This window comes from Puma concolor, chromosome A3 (assembly GCF_028749965.1).
Source record: "Puma concolor isolate L17-30 chromosome A3, mPumCon1.1.hap2, whole genome shotgun sequence".
Taxonomy (NCBI): Eukaryota; Metazoa; Chordata; class Mammalia; order Carnivora; family Felidae; genus Puma; species Puma concolor.
The window spans coordinates 50,627,448-50,652,696 of NC_141669.1; the positions used below are offsets into that span (position 1 = coordinate 50,627,448).

A 25,249-nucleotide genomic window follows, 5' to 3' on the forward strand; every position below is an offset into this window, starting at 1 on the left:
TCATTAAAAACAAAGGTGCAAAGGTATGGCATATATGAGACAAAAACAGCCATGTGCACATGGACACAGGCTGACAAAGGTCTTCTTCCCACCTTCCCTCACTCAGTGACCTGTATATTCACACAGCCTGTTACCTTTGCTCACATGACTCTCCTTGCCAGAAATGCTTCTACTCTCCCATCAGCCCATTTATTTATTTTTTAAAAGAACTTTTTAATGTTTATTTATTTTCGAGAGGGAAGGGGGGGCAGAGAGAGAGGAGACACAGAATCCCAAACAGGCTCCAGGCTCTGAGCTGTCAGCACAGAGCCCGACACGGGGCTCGAACCCACGAACCATGAGATCATGACCTGAGCCAAAGTCGGACGCTTAACCGACTGAGCCACCCAGGCGCCCCTCATCAGCCCATTTAATGTGGCCCTGTATTTGTGATCCCATGCACATCACCCTCCTCTGAGAAACAAAGCCTCACATTCCTCCCACCATTCATATCGCTTGACCCTGAACTCTACCGCACTGAGTTCGCCTCTCATAATTGGACCTTGATCACTCAAGTCTCCGTGATCTTATCTCATGTGTCTCTACACCATAAGCAGCTTGAGCACAGGGACAGACCCTTTCATTTTCAAGGCATATCCCCGTGCCGAGCACCCAGCACAGTGCTGAGCTCACACCTGATGACTTGCTGCTGCTCTTGAGCTTCTGCAGTGATGCTAAATATCTCCTCGAGGACTGGAAGAGCAAGGTCAGAAAACTGTGTGGGGGTGAAACGAGGGTCACAGTCACTGACGCTCCCCTCGCTGGGACACTCAGGCTGCCTTGTAGGGAACAGTGGCTCAGAAGTAAAGTAGATGCAAGATTGTCCCGACCCTGCCTAGAGGCCTAGCTAGTTCTTCTGGACCAGAGATAGGAACGCCACCGGCATATGGAGGGGCAGAGGGGTCAAATGGTGCACAGTGGGGCCCAGCTTTGAGTAAGATGACATCTTTCAGCCTCCCCTCAACCACATCCCTGATCCACGGGGAGAGTATGAACCAAGCATAATGACTAGAGCTTTTCTGAGGCCAGCCCAGAATGCCAGGGGCTGGTGTTTAGATAAAACGAGGCTAGCTCAGGCTGGGGGAAAATGACCCTAACCAAGCACAGATGCAAGCTCCCACGTTCCCCTAAACAATAAACATGTCTGTTTCCACACACACACCTCTGGCCTGGCCTGCGGTGAGGGAAGTGAGGCAGCAGCCCCGGCCACAGGGTTGACACTCACCCACTTTGCAATGGGGCAGCCGCGTGAGCTCTTCCCCTCCTTCCCAGTGTAGATGACCTTCTCGATCCGGATGGCTTTCCCCTTCTCTCCATACCTGGTGAGGGAGACAGAAGCCACCATCAGCACAGTGAAGCCCCAGAAGAGAGCAGTTTATGGTAAGAAGGCAAGCCTCAGTGTGCTTCAGCATGGGTTTAGTTACTGTGGGGTCAACAGAGAAGGAGAAGGATTTAAATGTTTGTTCTGTGCTTAGAGCCTCTGGAGACACAGCAGCCACGTACAGGTCCACAGGGCCTCCGGTCCATCTTGCCCAGCTCTGTCTCAGGGTAGAGGGGGTCATCAAACACAGTGTCCCTGATTATTATTCTGAACCTCCAGGGAAGGTACTCAAACCAAAGGCTAAACATGGGTATTTGCATCCAGCCTTGTTAGTGGAGTCACCCTGTTCTTTATACAGTCAATAAACAGAAGAAAACAAATGGGGGAAAATCTTACTGTTTTCTTTCAACAATCCCCAGCTGACATTTCAACACGATGAGGACAGAGAGCTGAGGCCAGGGGAAGTGACCCTACCAAGCACCATCTGGCTCCGAGACTGCCCTGGCAGTAAACACACACTGCACACACTCGTGCCCTGGCCCACACACACTCGGGGATTCCGAGACCGTCTAATTCAGAAGTGATCAAACTATGGCCCCAGAGCTGAACTGACCTGCCCAAGGCCATACAACTATGGTGCCACAGGCATCGGTGGCTTGAATGCTCTCCCAGCCACTTTCTGGCTGCAGCACTGTAGTCAAATGACTGAAGTTCTCAAGGCCTGAGTTTCCTAATCTAACATGAAGATAGAAAGGGCCCATACTTCCCAGGCTTGGAAGGAGAACAAATTACATAATCCATAGGGATGCACTGTTTTAAGTGTTTTGAAGCTCCTGAGTGAGGGTTAGAGAGCCTGCTAAATATTAATTCTTAACCACGTAAGTAGCCATCTTACTGAACCGTCTTATTTTTAATAGCTTTTTAGCTTCAGGCACAAAATCATATCATCGACAAACAGGGTGATTTGTCACCTCCTCCTGTTCACTCTTCATGCCCTTCTTTCACTCTCTTGCCTCACTGTACCAGCCAAGGCTTCTGAAGTGCTAGTGGGCATCTCTGCTTATTTCCTCACTTGACTGTAAAATGTTGCCAACTATTCATCACTGAGAAGGAAGCTAGCCGAGTTTGGGAAAGAGACAGAGATTGACTTAGTTTGAAGGCATCTTCAAGCCTTGATTTTTAATCAAGAATGGGTTCTTTTTATCAAAAGCACTTTTAGCAACAAAGGACACAGATGACTGTTGTTTTTTTTTTTTTTCCTTTGATCAATTAATATGAATGTGCTATTTTAACAGAGTATCTAAATCAAACTATCCTTATATTTCTATAACGAATCCACTCTGGTCATGGCCCTTTTTAATATACTACTTTAATAGAGAGATATCTCATCATACACACTACAGTTAACATAGTCTCTACAAACACACATAGACAATTACACATACAGGTATCCCTCACCTTTCAGAAGCTCATGTTATGCCACTTTGCTTTTACGAAAGACCTACATCAGTACCTGTTTTTTTGGTAACCAAAAGAAATCCAAAGAGAATTTTTGCTTTTACGAAAAAAGGCAAAGAGTGAAAATAGCGTTCAGCGTTCGTTTGGCAACGCGCCATTACAGAGGCAATGCACACCCCAAGTGGTGCCGCGAGAGTGGCGCCACCAAGCTCCTGGCCCAGGAACTGCACTCAGCATTCCAGCCACCAGACTGCGGAACTGTGTCTGTGAGCATCTGTGCTTTATCTTGATTTATCTTAAGGTATCAGAAAAGCCTAAAAGAGATTATTTTTGGGGGTCCAGGAACTCAGACGTTTTCCCATATACATTAATGGTAACTGCTTCTTCGCTTCATTGCCATTTTCAGTTTAGGAAAGTTTTCAAAGGGATGCTCTACTTTTGGGTAGCGAGGGAGATCTGTATTCCTTTATCTCATCCACTCCACTTTCAGGAATCTCCACACCTCTGAAATAACTGTACAGATACACCAAGACTTAGGCACAAGGTGTTCCTTGTGCCAACAACTGAAAAATTAGGAACTGAAATATCTAGTACAGAATTGGCTAAACTATAATAAATATAATAAACTTCCGTATGTTGGAAAACCATGTAGCCATTCAAAGGGATTCGACAGAATTCTATGTACTAACATGGAAGAAATTAAGCTGGGGGCTGGAGGGGTAGCGGCTACAAATAGTGGGTACATTATGACTGATCCCATTTGGTTTAAAATCTCTCTCTATATATGCGCATCTATAAATGCTGACAAAAAACTAAAGAGTAGACATCAAACTTTTTAAAAAAGGTTTCTTCTGGATAATTGCTGGAAGGCTTTATTCTAAACTTTTTTTAAAAAAGACTTTTATAGACAGGTTTTATTTTGGTAGTTGGGAAAGAGAATACATTTTTTTAAAGTATTGATGTACGGTTTCTTTGGTTTCTTGAGTGAAACAGAGCACACTGCCAAGGTGAAAAGTGTTTCTGATAATTAGCACATTAAAATTCTAAGGCTATGTTAGTCCCTTATAGAATGTGTTTGGAGACAGGACTCTGGGGGAGTTTATATAGTGTAGCCTGTCTCAAGAGGAAAAGACCAGATAGTGCTGCTTTTGTTTGGTTCCTGGAAAACTTTCAATTTCACAAACATTTATCAGGAAGTGGCCCCCAAGTGCAAAGCCTGGGTGCGTGGTGTGTCCTGGGGTCCCTGTGGGATGAACAGCCCGAGGCGTCCACGCTGCTCTCACCGAAACAGGATATTGTGTTCCCCTCAGGAGGGTGAGCAGAGGACACTGACGCGAGCTCTCTGACCAGTACCTTCCCCCCATCCCACCCATCAGAGGAACACTTTCTGCACTGAACTTCGTATTCAAGAGCAAATAAAAGGGCCAAGCACTCTGATCAGCTAGACCTTTTCTTTTTTTTTTTTCCCTTCAAACGAGAAATTTCTCTGTGCTTAATGACAACCAATCAACTCCGGATTTAGCTCTTTTTTCTTAAATGTCTTACTCTCTGGCCTAGCATTAAAATGATATTCTAGAACATCTGAATAATGTTCATTCCTGCATACAGATGAACTCCTAGACCCTAAGCTAAGTCTGAAAAGAATAGGCTGAAACCTTATCTTGAAAGATAACCTGATCATCTTAGCAAGTGGTTCTCAAAGGATGGTGTTGAGATCAGCATCACTTGGGAATTTGGGAGGAATACAGACTCTCAGGTCTCATCCCAGCCCTGCTGGGTCAGGAATTCTGGGGTAGGGCCAAGGATCTGTGCTTTCACAAGCACTCCAGGAGACCCTGAAGCACGCTCAAGTTTGATAACCACTGATCTAAAGTTGTACTTCTTTGGGGTTACCTTTATCACCCAGTAATGAGACTAGTTCCCTAAACTCAGAGGATCTGCTAGCACAGTGGTGATTCTCTGTTTTCAGAATGAACATTTAATGAGCTCCTAGGCTGCAGAGAATCCCCTTCCCAGATAGACGACATGGGGCTCTGTGCAGCACACCATTCTGAGATACGGGTTTGTACAACTGACCACAAGAATGTACATCAATGGGGACCTGGATTCCCATGTGTGGAACCCATAAATAAATTGGGATAATATTTTAGGATTTGCGTTTGACCGCCCCTCCTTTTTCCAAATCTTTACCAGAGAAGCTAAAAGCACCAACGTCTCCTTGATTTCAGCTCGTTTCCCCTTCCTGACTTTGGCCCACTTCTGGTGGTAGAGTGGTCCTGTAGAGAGAGGGTGGGGGAGACAGCCTGGACCATTCACAAACTAGACCCCCAGCCTGGTGATGTTCACTGGTTATTCATTCCTCTCCTTGTCCCACAAGAAAACTTAAAAAAAAAAAAAAGATGTCTATTAAGATAAAAACAGGTGATGAAATCAGAGTAAAAGGGGGGGGGGGAAGATGAACGTAACGTTGGTACACAGAATGCAAGCAGTACGGTCTTGTGTGTATTTTTGAGAGATGAGCCTAGAAAATTTCATCATAGGAGAAATCAGGAAGCTAATGAAGGTTCCTTAGGATTATGTCAAAAGGACTCAGGAGTGAACCTGAATAGGTTCTCATGGGCCAAAGATGAGAAATTACATTCCTCCCAATAGGGGGTACACAAATCTGGCTCTAAGCTTACCCAGTAGCCAACAAAGATGGAAATACAATCTGTTACATAATTTACAAGGTCCTTAAGATAAAAATAAACCAGCTGCTGAGGAAAAACACAAGTATTCCTGGTCTCGACAGGAATTCCTCCCTTGGATCAGTTTCTGAAGATTCTACAGTTGGCTGTTATTTTTAAAGCAATGGGGGGGGTGGGGGAGGACAAATCTCAACTTTATCACTATCTCTTAATCCTTGTTTCAAAACATACTCTTCCATAACTAAAGGTTATTTAGAGAGCTGTCTAGAAATTTTGTAGAACTGTTTCCAAGAAACAAACGCAAAAACTGTCCCAGGTCAACTTGTATATGTGACTCCCCTGCAGCCCTCAACCTGCAAATAAGAGCGTCGCTATTTCTCACCAAAAAGTCACTGGCCAAAATGCTGCCTGCCCCAACCCTGGCACCGCAATGCACACGCACGTTGGCACACACGTGCAACACACACCTTGTTTTAAATGTTTCGTTCTCACGGCCTCAGAGGTCCACTTTCAAGCAGGCTTGAATTTACAGATTGAGTCTTTGAATGCTTTTCTGATGGGCTACTTTGAATACAAATGTTGCCAGATGGTACAGGACAATTAAGAGTCGTTGGGGGAGATCACAGTCCTCTATCCATCTTACCATTTATTGACTCAAGGATGCCAATACAGTTTTTCAGTTCAAATTCACGTTCCCTGCTAGACTGATGACAGGATTCACTTGGCTCCCCTGCTCAGACAAAATATGGTACCCAGATCTGAGGAAACTCTAAGCCACTCTGCCTTCCACACATCTGTGTGTATATGATGTATACGAATGAGCAAACATGTTTATGTCTACATAGTCTTTGCCTTTGCTATACTAATGCTTGTTATAAGATCTCAATCAGTAGATGTTGTATGAGACAAGATACCCTATGTGTGGTACTTCCCTATAAGCACTAAGTGCTTTCCAGACATCAATTCAGTTTATCTTCATAATTCTCCTACAATGTGTATGTACTTTTACATTATCTCCATTTTGCAGATAAGAAAACTGAGTCACAGAGCAGTAGAGCAACTTACCCAAGGACTCAGCAGGAAGTGGCAGGGCCAGGATTAGACCTTACGTCTAGTTTCAGCATTCACATGCTCTCAATCACCAAGCTATTTTACCTTTCTGTACATTGGAACTCATAGCATTTAATATCTGCTGTGGACCCACCCATAAAATTTAAAGTCTCTAGCTACACGAGCTGCTTAGAAAAACAAAACTGGGCTGTTATGTAAAAACCGTGTAGTCTTGAGTTTGAATTCTAGTGTCAATGTAAACTCATGATGTATTTAATCACAATCAAGAACAAAAATAAAAAATCTACACATACATCTTAGCTCTTTCTACTGAAATGGCCTAGAAATGATGAGCACACCTCGTACCAGAGTTTGTTTTCTGAAAACTTTTTCCCCCAATAAAAAGGACCAGGACTTCGTGGATAGACACAGAATGTGAGCCCAGATCCTACAGTCGTACAAGGAATCGAGAAAGCTATGAGAGACTCCTGGGATGGTATCAGAACGACTCAGGACACACTGAATAGGCGCCTACTGGCCAAAGAGGAGACATTATATTCTTCCTAGTGGAGGTACAAAATAGCACCTATAAAGTAGTTTTGAAAAACAAGAAAGAAAGAAAAAATGATGTGATTTCCATGAAGTCTTTAGCTCTGACTGTGAACTTATAGGCCACAGAGAGGGCAGAAGAACATGACGATAGCACAGAAAAGCCAGCAGCAAAATTCAGACCTCAGGAAACACTATGGGACACAGAGTCATTTAACCAGACCTCATCAGTAAGAAAATATTTCAAGAGAGAGAGAAAAGCCGGGGAGGGGAAGATCTAGAGGGCAGACCAACAGACAGAGAGAGAAATCCAGAAGCACTGTGGGTGAGAATCCCGTATTCAACCCTCCACAGTCCAGATATCCTGGCTTCCTTTCTGTGTGTGGTCTGCTCAAGGAAATGAAAACGACAGGTGCTTCAATTCCATGCTCTACTAACAACTTGCCCAGCTCTCCTTGGACATTTGTGCGTCACTCACCGCTCCTCCATGAGTTCCCGGATAGAGGCTACCGTGGGGCCAGATCCCAGGTGAGTATAATATGGACCTTCATCTTTCTCCACTATTTGTTCTGCAGAAACACAGAGTAAACATTATTTGGAGGCATCAACTCATCAACATTAATTTAGCAAGTCAAACCACCAACAGGAAAACTAACGGGCACGTTACAAAGCAGGAAATTTGAGTGGCTTATAAATATGTGAAAATGTGTTCAACTCCATCAGGAATCATTAATACAAATTAAAATAACAGTGAAACACCATAACACACAGGGCATATTGGCAAAAACTGAAGAATCTGGTAAAATCAAGTGTCGTCAAGATTGTGGTGTAACCACTCTGCAATTCAGTTTACTACTCTGTGTGTTTAGACTGGGGTAGGCAAGCCACTCTACTACAAGGGATATACACAAAAGAATAAAAAATAATGACTCCAACAGATACTTGGATGCCAATTTCACAGCAGCATTATTCACAAGAGCCAAAAGGTGAAAACAACACAAAAGTCCATCGATAGACGGACAAAATTCGGGGTATCTACACAATGGAATATTACCCAACCAGAAAAAGGAATGAAGTTCTGATACATGCCACACCATGGATGAGCCTGGAAAGCATTATGGTGAAATAAGCCAGACACAAAAGGACAACTATTGCATAATTCCATTTAGATTAGATATCCAGAATAGGCAAGTTCATAGAGGTAAAAATTAGAGGTCACCAGGGGCTGGAAGGGGTGGAGAAGGAGGACTTATTGCCTCGTGGGTACCGAGTTTCTGTTTAGGGGGATGAAACAGTATTGGAAATGGGTAGTGGTGACGGTTGTACAATATTGTGAGTGTAGTTAATGCCACTAAACCGTACACTTAAAAACAGTATACAAAAATGGCAAACTTTATGTTACGTACATTTTACCACAATTTAAAAAAAGAAAGGAATGAAGGACTGACACATGCTACAATGTAGATAAACCTCAAAAACATTATGCTCAGTGAAAGAAGCATCACATAACCTCCAGAATGGGTGAAGCCACAGAAACAGAAAGCAGACTGACAGCTGCCGGAGGCTGGGAGGAGGGAAAGAACGTGTGAGTAACCACTAAGTGAGTACCGGGTTTGGTTTTGGGGTGACGAACGTGTTTTGGAACTAGACAGAGGTGGTGGTTGTCCACTGTAACTATACTAAATGCCAGGCAACTGCTTACTTTAAAAGTTCATTTTATATGACGCTCACTACAATTTTTTTTTTAATTATTATTATTTTTTTTAACGTTTATTTATTTTTGAGACAGAGAGAGACAGAGCATGAACAGGGGAGGAGCAGAGAGAGAGGGAGACACAGAATCTGAAACAGGCTCCAGGCTCTGAGCTGTCAGCACAGAGCCCAACGTGGGGCTTGAAATCACGGACTGTGAGATCATGACCGGAGCCGAAGTCGGACGCTTAACCGACCAAGCCACCCAGGCGCCCCTACAATTATTTTTAAAAAGAACAAATTATCGCTGCACACAACATGGATGAATTTTAAATGAATTTTTCTCAGTGAAAGAAACGCGACCCAAATGACTATGTAATAGTAGCTGTGGAAAGCAGTTTTGACGGGCTACTACAAGGCTAAAAACAAAAAGAACTTTCCACAAATACTGTACTATAGTTGGTAAGTTTGTTTTATGTCTAAAGAAAATACAACAACTAAATGCAACGTGGTATCCCACATTGGTCCTCGAATAGGAAAAGGACATCAGTGGAAACACTGACAAAATCCAAAGTCTGCAGTTAATAGTGTTGTACCAACAGGAATGTCTTATTTTTAAATGCACCGTGATCATGTAAGACATTAGGGGCAGCTGGATAAAGGGTATACAGGAACTCCCTGTACCAATTCTGCAACTCTTCTATAAATGTAAAATTATCTCAAAATTAAAAGCTTTCAAAAAATAAAAAAACTAGGCAGTGCACCCCACTTTACTGATTCTGTCCTAGAAGAAATCTTAGTTACATGCATCAAAACACAGGTACAAAGATTTTCAGAGCAACACTGTTTGCAATAGTCAAAACTGGAAACCTATAATCCAGCAACAGTGAATAAATACAATGTAGCACAGTCGTGCAATGGGTTCTATCTAGCACTGAGAATCCACAACCTTCCACAACATGGTTGAATACCACAACATCACGGCAAGTGAAAGACACATACCAAAGAACAAAAGCAGTAAGATTACATTTAAATAATATACAAAAACAGCCTCAACTAAACTATACTATTTAAAGGCCCACACAGAGGTGGTAAAATTACCAGGTTAAAATATGAGCTTGCAGACATTCAACGGTTTTTTATCTACAAACAATGGTGATTTTATACGGTTGTATAAAGAAACACAAGAAAATGATTGTCACAAGTTGAGAGAGTTGTTGCCTCTGGAGGGTGGAAGAGGAATGTGAACAGGGCCGGTACAGGGATCAAGGTTGTGATTACACCGGTATTCACTTTATACATTTTCATTGAGTTGTATATGAATGTTCTGCATACTTTCCACTATCATTCACGATTTTTTTAATGCAGAAAAAAAAAAAAAAACCTGTCACACCTATTTTATGCAGAACATTATGCTCAACTTTATGGGGGATTCAAGACGGGATAATAGGTGATGGCTGCCTTTCAAGAGTTTATGATCTACCTGGATAGAGAAGATCCACACAGAAGAAGCTACCTAATGGCATTTCAAATTAATGGGGAAAGATGAATTTTTCAGTGCATGATACTGACAAAAAGTCTGATCCACACTTAATACCTTACCCCAAAATACATTCCAAATAGAGGATTTTTTAATTTTTCTTTAAAAATATTTATTTACATTTGAGAAAGACAGTGCATGAATGGGGGAGGGGCAGAGAGGTTGGAGACAGAATCTGAAGCAGGCGCCAGGCTCCGAGCTGTCAGCCTAGAGCCTGATGCGGGGCCGAACCCACAAGCAGTGAGATCGTGACCAGAGCTGAAGTCGGATGCTCAACTGACTGAGCCACCCAGGCGCCCCTAGTTGGAGGATTTAAATACAAAAAAAATTTAGACGATGCAAGTTCTGAAAGGAAAACAATGGGAGGTTTTTTGTTTTTTGTTTGTAAGTTTTTATATGAGAGAGAGAGAGAGAGAGAGAGAGAGAGAGAGAGAGAACAAGCGGGGGAGGGGCAGAGAGAAGGAGAGCCAGAATTCCAAGCAGGCTCTGCGCCATCAGCGAAAAGCCCGACGTGGGGCTCAAACTCACGAACCCGTGAGAACGTAACCTGAGCCAAGGTCAAGAGTCGGATGCCCAAGTGACTGTGCCACCCAGGCACCCCAATGGGAGAGTCTTTAAAAATAATCATGGAAATGGGAAGTCTTCACAAAGTATAACAAGAAATTCTAAAGCTCCCCGCCCAAACCCTGATAAATTTAACTTAAAAAAAAATTATAATAATAACTAACAAAAGTCAAGCTGAAAGACAAACAACACACTGAGGAGAAATATCTGGAATCATACCAGATAAAAGGCTAATTTCCTTAATATATCAAGAGCACCTGTAGCTGAGTAAGGTCAGTAATTCAAGAAAAAAATTTAAAAAGGATAAAAAGGGAAATGCAAATGGCTCAAACACATGTAAAGCTACAATAAGATACCCGTTTTACCCTTCCCTTCAGATGAGTTACCACCATCAGTGTCTTGTGCTGATGAGGGTGTAGGAAAACAGGCAGTTATGGAGAGTAATTTAGCAAAATATTAAAATAACAACTGCACATGAATCCATTCGACTCAGCAATTCCAAAGAATCTCAAGTCTTCTAAGAATTTGTTTCTGGAAATGTGGATATGTACACAATTATATGTATATTCGTATATATGAATATATTCATATATATGAATACATATATATGAATACTCACTGCATCTTTTGTAATGACAAAATCTGTGCAATGACAAAATGTTCCTCATGATACGTTATGTATTCTAAACATATTATGGCATATCCATATAATGAACTACTGAGCACTATCAAAAGAAACCAGGCAGCTCCAGATTTACTGACAAAAAATGACCTCCAAGATATTTTAGGCGGGAAAAAAAGAAAGCAAATTTCAATATTTCATGTATAACATACCATAGTTAGTATATACAGTCACACATACGTTAGTATATACGCACCACATCCAAGTAAAAACAGTGTTTGGGTTACTACCCACACTAAGTGTAAGAGCAAGTCTGTGAAAATGAGTTCAGGTGTGTTCCTGTCTTTAACAACAAAGGGTGTGGAAGGCTTTCCGGCGATTATGAAGCTGGGGAGATCCTGGCCAGACTGAGGACGTCAGATCTCATTGAACCTTTCCCTGAAGCCCCTCAATAAAAACGGTTTGATTCCCTCCCTCCCGCCCCCACAAAAAAGGTTTGCAATGGTGTGTGCAGTCCCTGCGGATGAACTGATGGGACACGCCTACCTCTTGTGGCTGCCACTCGTGGAGTCTCTTCATCCCCTTCATGTCCTGGGTCAGGCTCTTGTCTAAATTATCCTACCCAATCCCACCAGTTAATACACCCAAAACAAAAGTCTGACCACACCACTTCCCACTGATGACTTGGCGTGAGACAAAAGAAAGAACCCAAATTCCAGAGCAGCATCCACAAGGCCCCTCTGGAGCCGCCCGTGCACAGCGCTACAGCCGGCAGCGTTCCTGGCACACAACTGTGCCGCCCCTCCGTGTCTTTAACGTGCTTTCTCACTGACAACGGTGCCTTCCTTTATTTCTCTCTTTGGAAGAACTCTCCTCTTAAGGTCTAAATGCCACCTCTTCTGTGAAACTCCAGTGCACTTCTCAGGTCCGCTTTGCCTCTGGATTCCCAGAACACCTTGCATACAACGGAAATATCCAGGCATGTATCACAGCACATTTTTATCATTAGCATGGCACAGCAGAACGGACATGGATTTTGCAGACAGTCCTGGGCAAATGTGACGAGTTACCTTCCCGGCCTCTAATACTCATGCCTTCAACTACACAGAGGGCTCTGTGCAGTATTTGGCGCATAATATGAATTCAATAGGCAGCTGCTGTCCAGACTCTGCCAAACAAATTGTGCGACCGTGGCCAAATTACACAACCCTTATGAGCCTTAAAAGCAGTTAAAATAATGTTCCTACATTACGGAGTTGTTAAAGATTAGATGAGATGCAGTCACCTAGTACTGTTCTCAACCGATCAATGCTTAAATGTTTCATGAATGAAGGAATATTTTCAAGTAAAGGATTAAAAATGACTTGCTCCAAATATACACTATTTTGAACCATAAAACAGAGAGCATTACAGAAGGGAACATATGGAGTGTGGGGGTGGGGGGATACCAGGGGAGGGGAGGGAAAGAAAATGTAAGAATGTGGGTGCTGGAGGTAGTGGTCTGAAAGCTCTTTATAGGCACTAGGAGACTACATGGTATATAAAAAGTAGAACCTAAGAATATGCCAGAACTTCTGGGCCCCATTCCAGTTTCTATTATCTGGAAAAAAGTCAAAGTAATGGACTGACTGCAGGATCTTCCACTGGAACTAGAACATAATGTAGCTTTTAGTGACTACCTTCTGCCCCAAATCAGAAAAGCTCAAAACTTACACAGTTAAAGGCAGAGAAAGATTTTCAAGGAGAAGATGCAAACTAAGTCTTGGCAACTCCACCCTAGCAGCTATGAAAAAAGATAAAGATCCAAAACCGAGCCAACCTAGAAACTGGATGGTCGGTCAGGTTTCTCTGGGAAGGCCCTTAGAACACCAAGGGCAGACATAGCTCCAAGTACTAAACAAAAAGCAAAATTATTCTTTCCCTTTTAGAGGTTCATAAGGCAGCCCAAGGAGCCCTTCGGAAGCATTTTCTTTTAATTATATCCTTTTTCCTGTTTTACATATATAAAAAATACGTAAGATATATGTACAGATAGACTTTAAATTATAGAGACAAACAGATCCCTTTCCTGGATTATACGTCTATATCAGGGAGAAGATATTCTATGGAAAAAAACTAAACTTAAAACTAAGTATGCTTAGCTATAAAACTAGTATACATGTACAAACTTAATTATCCTTACATGTTTATATATCCATAAGGCTATATATCTCATTATATATATTTACATAAATATGAGAAAATACATCTCATTATACACACATATAGATAGATAAATCTCGATATATCTTCTGTGTAGCAATGGGCTTATCCTCAGTTATGGTGGTGGGCAAGTGACAATACTTTGTCAGGTTGGGGGAATGTTCTGCAGAATGCAGTATATACAGTGAATCAGTGACCAATATGTGCTTCTGTTTTTTCATAGCAAAATAAGATTTATTAACCTTTTGGTTGTGTTTAATGCTATAATCTTAAATTTAATACGTGAGTTTACCCTATTTTAGTTATAACCTATGTATGGTCTTCTGTCATTTTGTTTTCTGTGCTTGTATCCTTGGTTTTTTTCTTTCCTATCTTTTGTTATAGGTTTTGTATTTTCTATTACTCCCCACCCCATACCCCTGGTAATTTGGAAAAATCTACAGTATGTCTTTAGTGATGCTAAATGTACTTTTGCAGAGAAAGAAGTTAGCACGCTTACAATTTTTCCCATCTCCTCCTTCATTTCATCTCCTGCTTTTTGTTGGTGTCCTTGTGAACATATTTCTTCCTCTCTATTATAAAAGAGATATTTAATATAAAATAATTTAAAGTATAAGTAAGTATATCACCTTCGTTTTAGGAAAAAATTATCACACTTCTTTAAATTTAGACGTCACATTTGAATACATTTAGTGTTCACTACCCGCCCCTTCATAACACAGAACTTCCCCAATCTGTTACTCATCAGACTCATCTCTAGAAAATGTGAGTTCTTGCATATTCGGAAATGTTTCAATCAAGTTTTTATGTGTGAATGGCAACTTAACTGGGTATAGAATTCCTGGGTCAAACATTTATCTTAATATTCCGAGAACTGCAATGCGCATATCCAACAAAAAATGATATCCAGCATAAATAAAGAACCCCCAACAATCAATAAGAAAAAGAGAAACACAACAGAGAAACAGGCAAATGACTTGAACAGGTATGAACAGGTATGAAAAGGTGCTTAAACTCATTAGTCATCAGGGAAACGCACATTAAAGCCACAACGAGATACACCTACCACAGTGACAGGAAGACTTAATACTGTTTGCTGGTGAGGATGTGGAGCACCAGCGGTAGGAGTTTACACTGTCACAACCACTTTGGAAAAACGAATAGTACCAACTAGAGCCGAACATACACAATTTCAGTGTCATTAGGTATATACCCAACAGAAATACGTAAATGTATACGTGTATGTTCGGAGAGACATACAGAAGAATATCTTATATCGGCATGATTCATAATAACCCCCAAATTGGAAACAATCCAAATGATCAGTGGTCAAATGGATAACTGTAGCCTATTCATAAAACTGAGTAGTACGCAGCAATGAGCATGAACAGATCATAGGTACCTCTACACACACATACATAAACCTCATAAGCACGGCACTGAACAAAAAAGTCATAACATAAAGGAATACATGCACACGTATTTATGGTAGATACCTATGAAATTCAAGAACAGGCAAACTGATCAATGTGATTTTAAAAGTTAGAAAAGGAGTTACCACCTGAGGACAGGGGTTGGCAAAGTTTTTATGTTAAGGGCCAGATAGCAAACATTTAAGGCTCTGCGGGGCATGGAGTCTCTCTGGTAAGAGCTCATCTTTGCTGATGGAGTGAAAAGGCAAACGTAGATAATACATAAACAAATGAGCGTGGCTATGTTCCATTAAAGCTTACGGACACTGAAATTCGGGCTTCGTATAATTTGTCAGTCATGAAATATTCTTCTTTTGATATATTTTTTAGGCCATTTAAAAACATAAACATCATTTTTAGCTCACAGAGAAGAGCCAGATATGGTCTGCAGACCTAGTGTGCTTTCGAGAGTCGGGTGCAGGTGACTGGGTGTGGGGCTGCTGAGGGGCTGGAAAAACTCTGTTTCTTGACCTAGATGTGGTTACACAAGTACGTGCCTTTCATAGCACTGAGTTGTACACTTAAGGTTTATGTACCTTCCTACATGTGTTTCAATCAAAAGAATGTTTTTTAAAAGTATTTCTTTTAAGTTAAAAAAAACTGAACATGTGTGACTAACAATTTGTCAGTTAATTTATTGGTAGACTATTCTTCATTCTTGAAATTCAGGAAGTTCCTCAGGATCGTTATTTGTTGATTTTTATTCGTTTTCTTTCATTTCAGAAAAGTTTTCTATTCTTTGACTCTTGCCTTTGTTCAGTTTGTTCTAGGCTCTTCACCAGCGACTGCCAGTATTTCTGACAGAATGAATCTGTGTATAGAATCCCTCCCCCTGCCTCTCTTCCGTACCCCTTATCTCCCCACTCTACGATCATTCCTGTTTTCTTTTCCTGTTTTGGAGTGACCTCCAAGTCCCTCTTCCTCACTGATTTGCCCTTCCTGTAACTCTGATTCCGCTTTTTCCAGCCTCTAGTGCAGCTGTGCGGGCTTTATGCAACAGCACACTTCTGGAATTTAATCCATACCTCTTGTGGCTTCTTTGTAACTCTATTCTAGCACCTCACCTTTCACCTCCTGTTTCAGAGAGAACATCTTTTTCAACTTCCTTGACAGTATATATCAGTTCTTCAAGTTTCTGTTTTTTCTAATGTAAGTTTTCATTCTAAATGTTATAATAATCCCTCCCCTTTCCCCATAGAATCTGAATGGGTTGCGTGTTGGTTGCTTATTAATTCATCTTTCCGTGGAAAAAGTTCATCTCCAGGGTTTCTCCCCTTCGGCACTATAGTTTGGACTAGATAGCCCTGTGTTGTAATGCCCTACATATCACTGTAGAATATTCAGCAGCATCCCTGGCCTCTACCCACTAGATGCCAGTAGCACCACACCGACTGTGACAGCAGAAACTGTCCATGCATTGCCAAATGTCCCCTGGGGAGAAGAGGGGCAAAACAGCCCCTCGTTGAAAGCCACTGGTCTACTCATTTGCCCCAAAAGAGAATGAGGAGAATCTCCTTATTGGACACTGCTCAAATTCTTCCTTACACTTTAAGCTAGAGAACTGGATGCTGTAGAGGTTTCAATTATTAGTTCAAAAGTTCAACAGCCTGAAGGGGGATGGGAAGAATTGGGGCTGGCTGTTGACTGTCGCAGCTGGGAAATTTCATCTCTAGGCACTCGGTTGTTGGGACCAACGCCTCTAAATATACACCTATTTTGTGTATTGAGGGCTGGGTCATGCTCTGCCTTGATGCTAGGATTTTGGTTCTTTTCCTCATATGGGAGTAAGCTGGTCACTCTGATAAGACATCAAGTTAAAATAAAGCCCCACAGATTGCAGGATTTTTGTTTGGTGGTTCAGCAAATATTTCTCTGTGCACAATGGCCTTTGTTTGGTGCTGCTGGCCCTCGGCTACAAAGCTGGCTCCTAGGATATGGCTTCCAGTCTCTCTGGCCAACTGTCCTCACCCCATACCTCATCCCCATCAGAAGCTGGAATAGGCAGGGAAAAGGGGCTGGTTTGCATCCCCCACTTTCCAGAATGTCTTCTAGATGGATGGTTTCCAGCCCATCTCTCCAAGCTTCAGGGTCCCTCTGAGACTCCTCCAGTGTTTCTCCCAACAGTAGGGGTCGTATACATCATATCATCCTTTATTTTAATTCAACTGATCTATCTTTCTTTTTCTTTCTTTCTTTCTTTCTTTCTTTCTTTCTTTCTTTCTTTCTTTCTTTCTTTCTTTCTTTCTTTTCTTTCTAGCATTTATTTATTGTTGAGAGACAGAGAGGGACATAGCATGAGGGGGGAGGGGCAGAGAGAGAGGGAGACACAGAATCTGATGCAGGCTCCAGGCTCTGAGCTGTCAGCACAGAACCCGATGCGGGGCTTTGAACCCACGAACCACGAGATCATGACCTGAGCTGAAGTCGGATGCTTAACTGACTGAGCCCCCTTAAATTCAACTGATCTTAAGCTAGCAGACAGCCCCTGGAATTCATGGTTTAAGATTGGGGCTATTTCCAAACTTCAGTTGACGAATTTTCTCTTCTGTTTTTGTCGTTCCTTTCACCAGGTGTCAGGAAAGGGTTATTTTGCTACCTTGCTTTAAGTCATTAATTCTCCTTTTAGTCTCCAACACTGTAGTAGGGTCTTCCTCCTCTACAGAGGTAGAGCAGGGAAACAGCTCAACTCTCCTTAAAGAGAAATCTGTTTTAGGTCTCATTTTGAGCAGTTGGAGCAGAAAGAAGTGAATTTTTTCCCTAAAATACATGGTAGGAGCTCAGGAGAGAAAAATCCAATCTTTGAGAAAATGTTGGTTATGTGGCTCCAGGTGCTTTTCTCTGCCCTATGCACTTAATTTTACGCTCATTAAGATAGAAAAATATGCTCTGTTCCACTTGTGTACTAGGCTAGGGAAAAAATGAAATGTATCCTTTCTGCTATCTGCAAGAGATACTAAACACAAGAAACTACTCATGACTGCCTAACAGAAAGAAGGATCCTTAATTTCTAAATGAACCTCCCATCTTCCTGGGTCAAGGCATTTCTTCTCTTTATGCCATTGATAGAGACAATAACTGGTATAATTAATGCATAGGTGTCAAGATCACACAAAAGGTTTATGTACTGGTCTTCTTTTTCCAAACAATCCTATATAAATGCCTCAGTTTCCTGTATCAATTTCAGTGTACTTCAAGCTGACCAGATTAAGCTTATAGAACTAATTAGATTCTATTTCCATAACAGTCAATAACCAACTGCTAGCTCATTGCTTCCTGGCAGCCATAAATCCACACAGTGGGCAGGCAGATGGTTGGGCCCTACCCTGGATTAGGTGTGCTAGATGAATTTTTGTTTTGTTTTGTTTTGCTTTTAAACTAAAATCACAGGTCAGGCTGCCTGCAGGCAGCATGCCAGGCCTGCTGGTTATAGACACAAATACCTTTATAACATGGATACACTCACTGATGACAAAGATTAAAGGGAAGGAGATCGTGCCTAAACCCATCTGACATCTTTGTAGAGTTTAAATATGGAAGTAGAATAAGGTTGACCAGTTAACCAAAAAATATGAAGAGCACTTACCACAGTGCTCAGCACTAGTCTGAATGTTTTAGAAATACAACATTCAGTCCCTGATCCTAAGGAACCTGGGATTTAACTGATGAGACTAGTGCACATATAATAACACATCATGGGGGTGCCTGGGTAGCTCAGTCGGTTGAGTGTCCGACTTCGGCCTAGATCATGATCCTGCGTTTTGTGGGTTTGAGCCCCGTGTCAGGCTCTGTGCTGACAGCCCGGAGCCTGCTTCAGATTCTCTGTCTCCCTCTCTCTCTGCCCCTCCCCTGCTTGCACTCTGTCTCCCAAAAGTAAATAAATATTTAAAAAAAAACACACATCATGGAAGACAAAGAAGAATTCAGCATTAAATCCTGGGTTCTTAGCCCTCCCAACCTCCCAAACTATATGCTGGTCCTTTAAGCTTCCCTTTCCTCAATTTCCTCCCACCTCTCTTTCACACCTCCTTCACAGTCTCCTATTTGAGACCCTCTAAACGCTAGTATCCTCCCTTCGCACGCCTCTTCTCAATCTATACATTTAACCTGGTGAAATGATCATAATTGAAACTTCAACTGCCATCAGTTTGCTCTAGAACCTCCAATTCACAGACCCACATGGATGCACACCTTCAGACCCCATAGACATCTCAAAGGCTGGATGTCCAAACGTACTTCCTTCCCAGTATTTTGATTCTTGGTGAATGGCACCACCATCCACTCAGCAACTTCAGGAATCACCTGTGGCTGTTTTTTCTTCCTTACTCTTTTTTTGTTTTGTTTTAAACAGGTACTATTTCTTTTTTTAATGTTTGTTTATTTTGAGAGAGAAGGAGAGCATGAGCAGGGGAGGGGCAGAGAGAGAGGGAGAGACAGAATTCCCAAGCAGGCTCCATGTTATCAACCCACGGCCTGATGCGGGGCTCGTACCCACAAACTGTGTGATTACGACCTGAGCTGAAACCAAGAGTTGGACACTCAACTGACTGAGCAACCCAGGAGCCCCTCTTCTTCCTTACTTACAACCAACCATTAGTTCTTTTTCCTAATCTTACTTTTATCCACTCACTCCTCTCCTCCCTCCTACTCAATGTCATTCTCTGAGTTCAGGCACTGATTATTTCTTGCCTGAACCACACCTGAGCTTACAAACTGGTTTCTCTACTTTTGGTATCGTCTCTTCTTCCCCTGAACTCCCCCTCTCTGGCCACTCCCAATCTTTCATCCAATGTACCAACTACTTGTATTTCCCCATGTCTTCTCATCTCTACATCTTCATGTGGTTTTTCATGTATTTTTCATCTCCATAATCTTCATGTCCCTTTGCCTGGAACACTCTACCTTCTTCCTATTAATCCATTAAACTTCCACTTATCCTTTAAAACTCAGATCAAACATCACCTCCTCCAGGAACTTCTTTCTGATACTCACCTACCCAAAGTCATATTCTCCACCTTTATGCTGGGATCCATATATTCCACTGTCTAAAAAAATACTTAAAACACATACAATTCCTCTTTATCTCCAACTGAGTGGGGGGGAGAGGGAGATACTTTCTCATAAAAACTATAGGAAATAGACTTTCCATTACTGCAAACAGAGGTAAGTCTCTGTGTCCCCCATTCAGAACTATGGTCTGTATTGAAGCACCCAGTGGACACTGCTACCAACCACATTTTCTGGACAACACCCCCCCGCTCACCCAGACTCTCACCATGCTCTAGGCAAAAGGAGAGGTTTTTTCTTGTATTGGCCTTTGGCTACTCCTTTAGGGCAGGATGATCGACTGGATAAAAATACAGCATTTCTGTGAAGGCGACTCCCACCATCTAACTCCTAATCTGCTTCTCCTACAGTTTGATGTCTCTAGCTGTCTGTAGGATGCTCCTCAGAGAAATCAGGACAAGGTTCAAAAGGGGCGCCTGGGTGGCTCAGTCGGTTAAGCGTCTGACTTCGGCTCAGGTCATGATCTCACGGCTCGTGAGTTCGAGCCCCGCGTCGGGCTCTGTGCTGACAGCTCAGAGCCTGGAGCCTGTTTCAGATTCTGTGTCTCCCTCTCTCTCTCTGACCCTCCCCCGTTCATCCTCTGTCTCTGTCTCAAAAGTAAATAAACGTTAAAAAAAAAACTTAAAAAAAAAAGTTAACACAAACCAGTTTCCTTAACCATGAAATGATGAGCAGGTGATCTCCAGGGATGCATTCCCACTAAAAAGTCACCTGAACTCATCCCCTGTCCTAAACTGGCTCTTGTGAATTTCCCCATTTCTAGGGATAGATAAAATACATAGAGCCTAGTTATTGCAGCTCACTAGCTTGTGACAGTGGTATTACAGGATGGTTAAGGGGATCTCAAATGTGTGTCTCAAGATATTAGAAATGTATCAATACTCTCTTCCTCCAATAATTCAATATAGAACTTCAACTTGTACTAAGATTCCCCAAACCTTTACATACCACACTACCTTCTGGAGGAAGGCATTTCCTTTCACATATTCTAAATTTATTTCTTTGAAGCTTCAAGGGGTGCCTTTAATTCTAGTATTTCAAGATTTGGAGAATAAGTCCATACGAAGGCCATCCATACCTTCAGAAACTCATAGTCTGTATACAAGGGAAAAACAGTGCTCTTGGTGTTTGGGTTTCTGGTTCTCCAGTAAAGCCTATATTGGCCAAAACTGCCGATTTGGCATACATCACCACATTGAATATTAAGTTTCTTTTGCTATGCTATAAAACCTTTCAAAGTTGTTTGTTATTAGTGCATAATGGCATCTCCAAACTTCACCGTCACTTCCATGGAAAATTCTTCCTTATACTGACCTGCTCTGCACCTACCTACCACAGTTGAGGGGATGAGTTTCTGGAATATGAGATGGTTCCCATCTGACATCAATCCCAGAGTGAGCAGCCTTTATTCCTAACCCTTGTCCTGAGCCCGAGTTCACAGAGACAAATTCTGCCATACTGGCTGATGGAAGCAACAGTCCAGAAATGGGGTCTCCAGATACTTCTGGAAAACAGGATGGCTTTCCCTAGCATGAACCCCCAGCACCTAGAAACTGTTTCTAAGTGAATCCCTTCTTCTTTGCCCCTCTTCACACCTAATACCACTATTTTACTTAGGACTCATTTCTCAATTAAACAATTTAAGAGTCCAACTGCCTAGGTTCAAATCTCACTTTTACCATGTGCTAGATGTGGACCTGGGTAAATTGCTGAATCTGAGTTTGTTTCCTTCGTCATTAAGATGGAACTACTGACAGTACCCCCTTCATATATACTATTGGGATGAAATGACTAACTGTAAAGTACTTGGCACGGTGCCTGGAATAGAGCAAGTGTTTCATAAATATTATTATTACTATTACCATTACTACTACTACTACTATTATTATTTTTATTCTCAATAGCTTCCTAACCAGTTTTCTGCCACAGGCTATTACCCTTCACCAATCTATCTTCCAAGCTACTTCCAGGATACGCTGTCAAAACATTTCTTGATTATAAAATGCATATTTTATTATAGAAAGTTCAGAAAACATATAAGGGAAAAGTCAGCCACTGTCTGACCACAGAGACAACCACTAGTGATGTATTTCCTTCCATTCTTTTTCTTTTTCCTTTTTTTCTTCAAATGTTTTTATTTGAGAGAGAGTGCGCACGCGTGTGCGCGTGAACACAGTGAGTAGGGGAGGGGCAGAGAGACTGGGAGACACAGAATCCAAAGCAAGCTCGAGGCTCCGAGCTGTCAGTGCAGAGCCCAACGCGGGGCTCAAACCCATGAACCATGAGATCATGACCTGAGCTGAAGTCGGTCGCTTGACTAAGCCACCCAGGTGCCCCCCACCTTTTTTTTTTTTTTTTTATGTAGGTGAGATGATCATTTATGTACCGTTTAGGTGTGTACATTGTTTCCAACTAAGCATTACCCCATAATTTAACATTTAACACCACGAGGTAGGTTTGGTTCTAATTCTCTGTTTAGGATGAGATGCAGATAAAACACGAACCAGAACAATAAATGACTGGTGGTAGGACTCTCCACTCCCCTTATCTCTCGCCCACTGCCCCGCCTTCCGGGCTGAGAGGCAACAGCTGCTGGCATTGCTACTGCCTGGTGTCTGTGATGCCGACACTCTCCTCCCTGCTCCTCTGCTCTCCAGCTTCAAGCTGAGACTTGTCCTCTCTGATGGAATGTAGAGCCCTGAGGGTTCGGGTCCACCCCTGTGCTACCGGCCTGCCGGCTTGCCTGCCAGCCTGCTCTGTTGCCCCGAACACAGTGCTCACACACACCTGGGACTTCAGTGGCCACCGTCTCCCCTCTCCCCATCGGTGTTCACTACATGTTTCAAAACCCAGCCTGGAACAAGAGTTTCCAAAAGAAAACATGACCCTCCCTAACAACAACCAAGCCCGGGGTTTCGGAGCGCTCTTGGCTCTTACTGTTTAGCCACATCCATTATGACTGCACAGGCACTGGGCCAACAGCTGTTGAATGGGTGACTGAATATCTTATTGTTTCTGTTGTCTCTTCAAGCAGACCACAGAGTCCTTCAGAGAGGAACCATGTCTCCTAATTTTTATCCTTAACGGTAGTTAGTACAGAACTAGTAATCAACAAATGACTGATGAATAAAGTAATAGCCAATACTTTTCTTCCTTTGTAACACGCATATTTTTACTTCTTTCTCTTGCCTTACTGCACTCAACAGGCTCGGTGACAGCTAACACTCTTATAGTGTTTACAATGTGCCAGACACAATTCTAAGTGCTTTATACATTTCAACTAATTTAAACCTTCCAACAGCCCTGGTGAGGGGATACTATTATCTTTTTATTTTGTGCACGAGGAAGTGATGGAGTTAGAATTCAAATTTCTTTATTTTTAAAAAAATTTTTTTTAATGTGTATTTATTTTTGAGACAGAGACAGAGCATGAACGGGGGAGGGTCAGAGAGAAAGGGAGACACAGAATCTGAAACAGGCTCCAGGCTCTGAGCTGTCAGCACAGAGCCCAATGCGGGGCTCGAACTCACGAGCCGTGAGATCATGACCTGAGCCAAAGTCGGATGCTTAACCGACTGAGCCACCCAGGCGCCCCAGAATTCAAATTTAAAAAACTAGTTTGATCAAGGGCACCTGGGTGGCTCACTCGGTTAGGCATCTGACCAGCTCAGGTAATGATCTCATGGTCAGTGAGTTTGAGTCCTACATCGGGTGAGCTCCAGCCCTGCTTCAGATGAGCCCCACTTCTCTCTCTCTCCCTCTCTGCCCCTCGTAGGATTCTCTCTCTCTCTCTCTCTCTCTCTGCCCTTTGTTCACTTGCACCCTCTCTCAAAAAAACAAACCAAAAAAAACCCGCCAAAAACTAGTTCGATCAAATATCACATCCATATAATTGAATTCAACAAAATATTTCTTTTTAAAATATTTTTTTAATTTATTTTTGAGAGAGAGAGAGAGGGAGAGAGCGAGCACCCAAAGAAGCTGGCGAGGGGCAAAGAGAGAGAGGGGAAACACAGAATCCGAATCAGGCTCAGAGCCTGACGTGGGGCTTAAACGCACTAACCAGGAGATCATGACGTGAGCCAAAGTCACTTAACCAACTGAGCCACCTAGACGCCCCAACAATATACACATATAGATATATTACCAATTAATATATATATATATTTTTAATGTTTATTTTTGAGAGAGAGAGAGAGAGAGAGAGAGAGAGAGAGAGAACGCGCGAGCAAGCATGAGTGGGGGAGGGGCAGAGAGCGAGGGAGACACAGAATCTGAAGCAGGCTCCAGGCTCTGAGCTGTCAGCACAGAGCCCGACGCGGGGCTCGAACTCGGGAACGGCGAGGTCATGACGTAGGCCGAAGACAGACACTTAACCAACTGAGCCACCCAGGTGCCCCTTAATATGTTTAGTAAGGACCAACTATGGCCTAAGCATTATGTAAGGTTATGTCCTACTCTGCAGAGGAAGAAATACCTAACAATGTACTAAGTATCAGGCAGATGGGACAGATACACACCAAGGCAAAGAAAGAAAAGGGCAAAGGGAAGGGCCCAATTCCTATGATCAGAACAAGCCTCTCCAAAATGTTGAGAAATAAGGAGGCCCCCAAAGGCATCTCATTATTAAGATCCAAGAATGAACAGGGTTGGCCGTCGACGAGGCCACAATCCCAAAACATGTCTGTGAGCATTCGGCAGGACCCTCCACTTCTGTGCACTCTCAGACAGAAATATGGGGGCCAACTTGCCCTTGTTCCCCAGGTGATTCCTTATCTGGACTACAGGAGTCTGGGGTAGCTGGAGTGGGCAGGACAGCCCAGCTCCTCCTTCCTGACAAGGACACAGCATTCCAACTAGTCACACAATTGACCTAATATTAATTTATTTTAATACTCAGAGAACACAGACTTTTTGCAAGACTTGTTTTGTGTATCATAAAATCACAAGAATTTCAACATGCTCCTCACCGGCATCCATGTGCTTTTT

The 25,249-nt window shown here is 42.4% G+C and overlaps 1 protein-coding gene across 6 annotated transcripts in view; it reads right to left on the reverse strand.

Moving 5' to 3' along the window:
• TET3 (tet methylcytosine dioxygenase 3) overlaps positions 1 to 25,249 on the reverse strand; it is a 106,090-nt gene that overhangs the window by 24,391 nt on the left and 56,450 nt on the right. For all 6 annotated transcript variants that reach the window (XM_086700817.1, XM_086700818.1, XM_086700820.1 and 3 more), the window contains 2 exons: positions 7,583 to 7,673; positions 1,265 to 1,358 (listed from right to left, as the gene is read on the reverse strand). In XM_086700817.1, the coding sequence (XP_086556943.1) occupies positions 1,265 to 1,358; positions 7,583 to 7,673 (185 nt within the window). The remainder of the gene's footprint in view (positions 1 to 1,264; positions 1,359 to 7,582; positions 7,674 to 25,249) is intronic.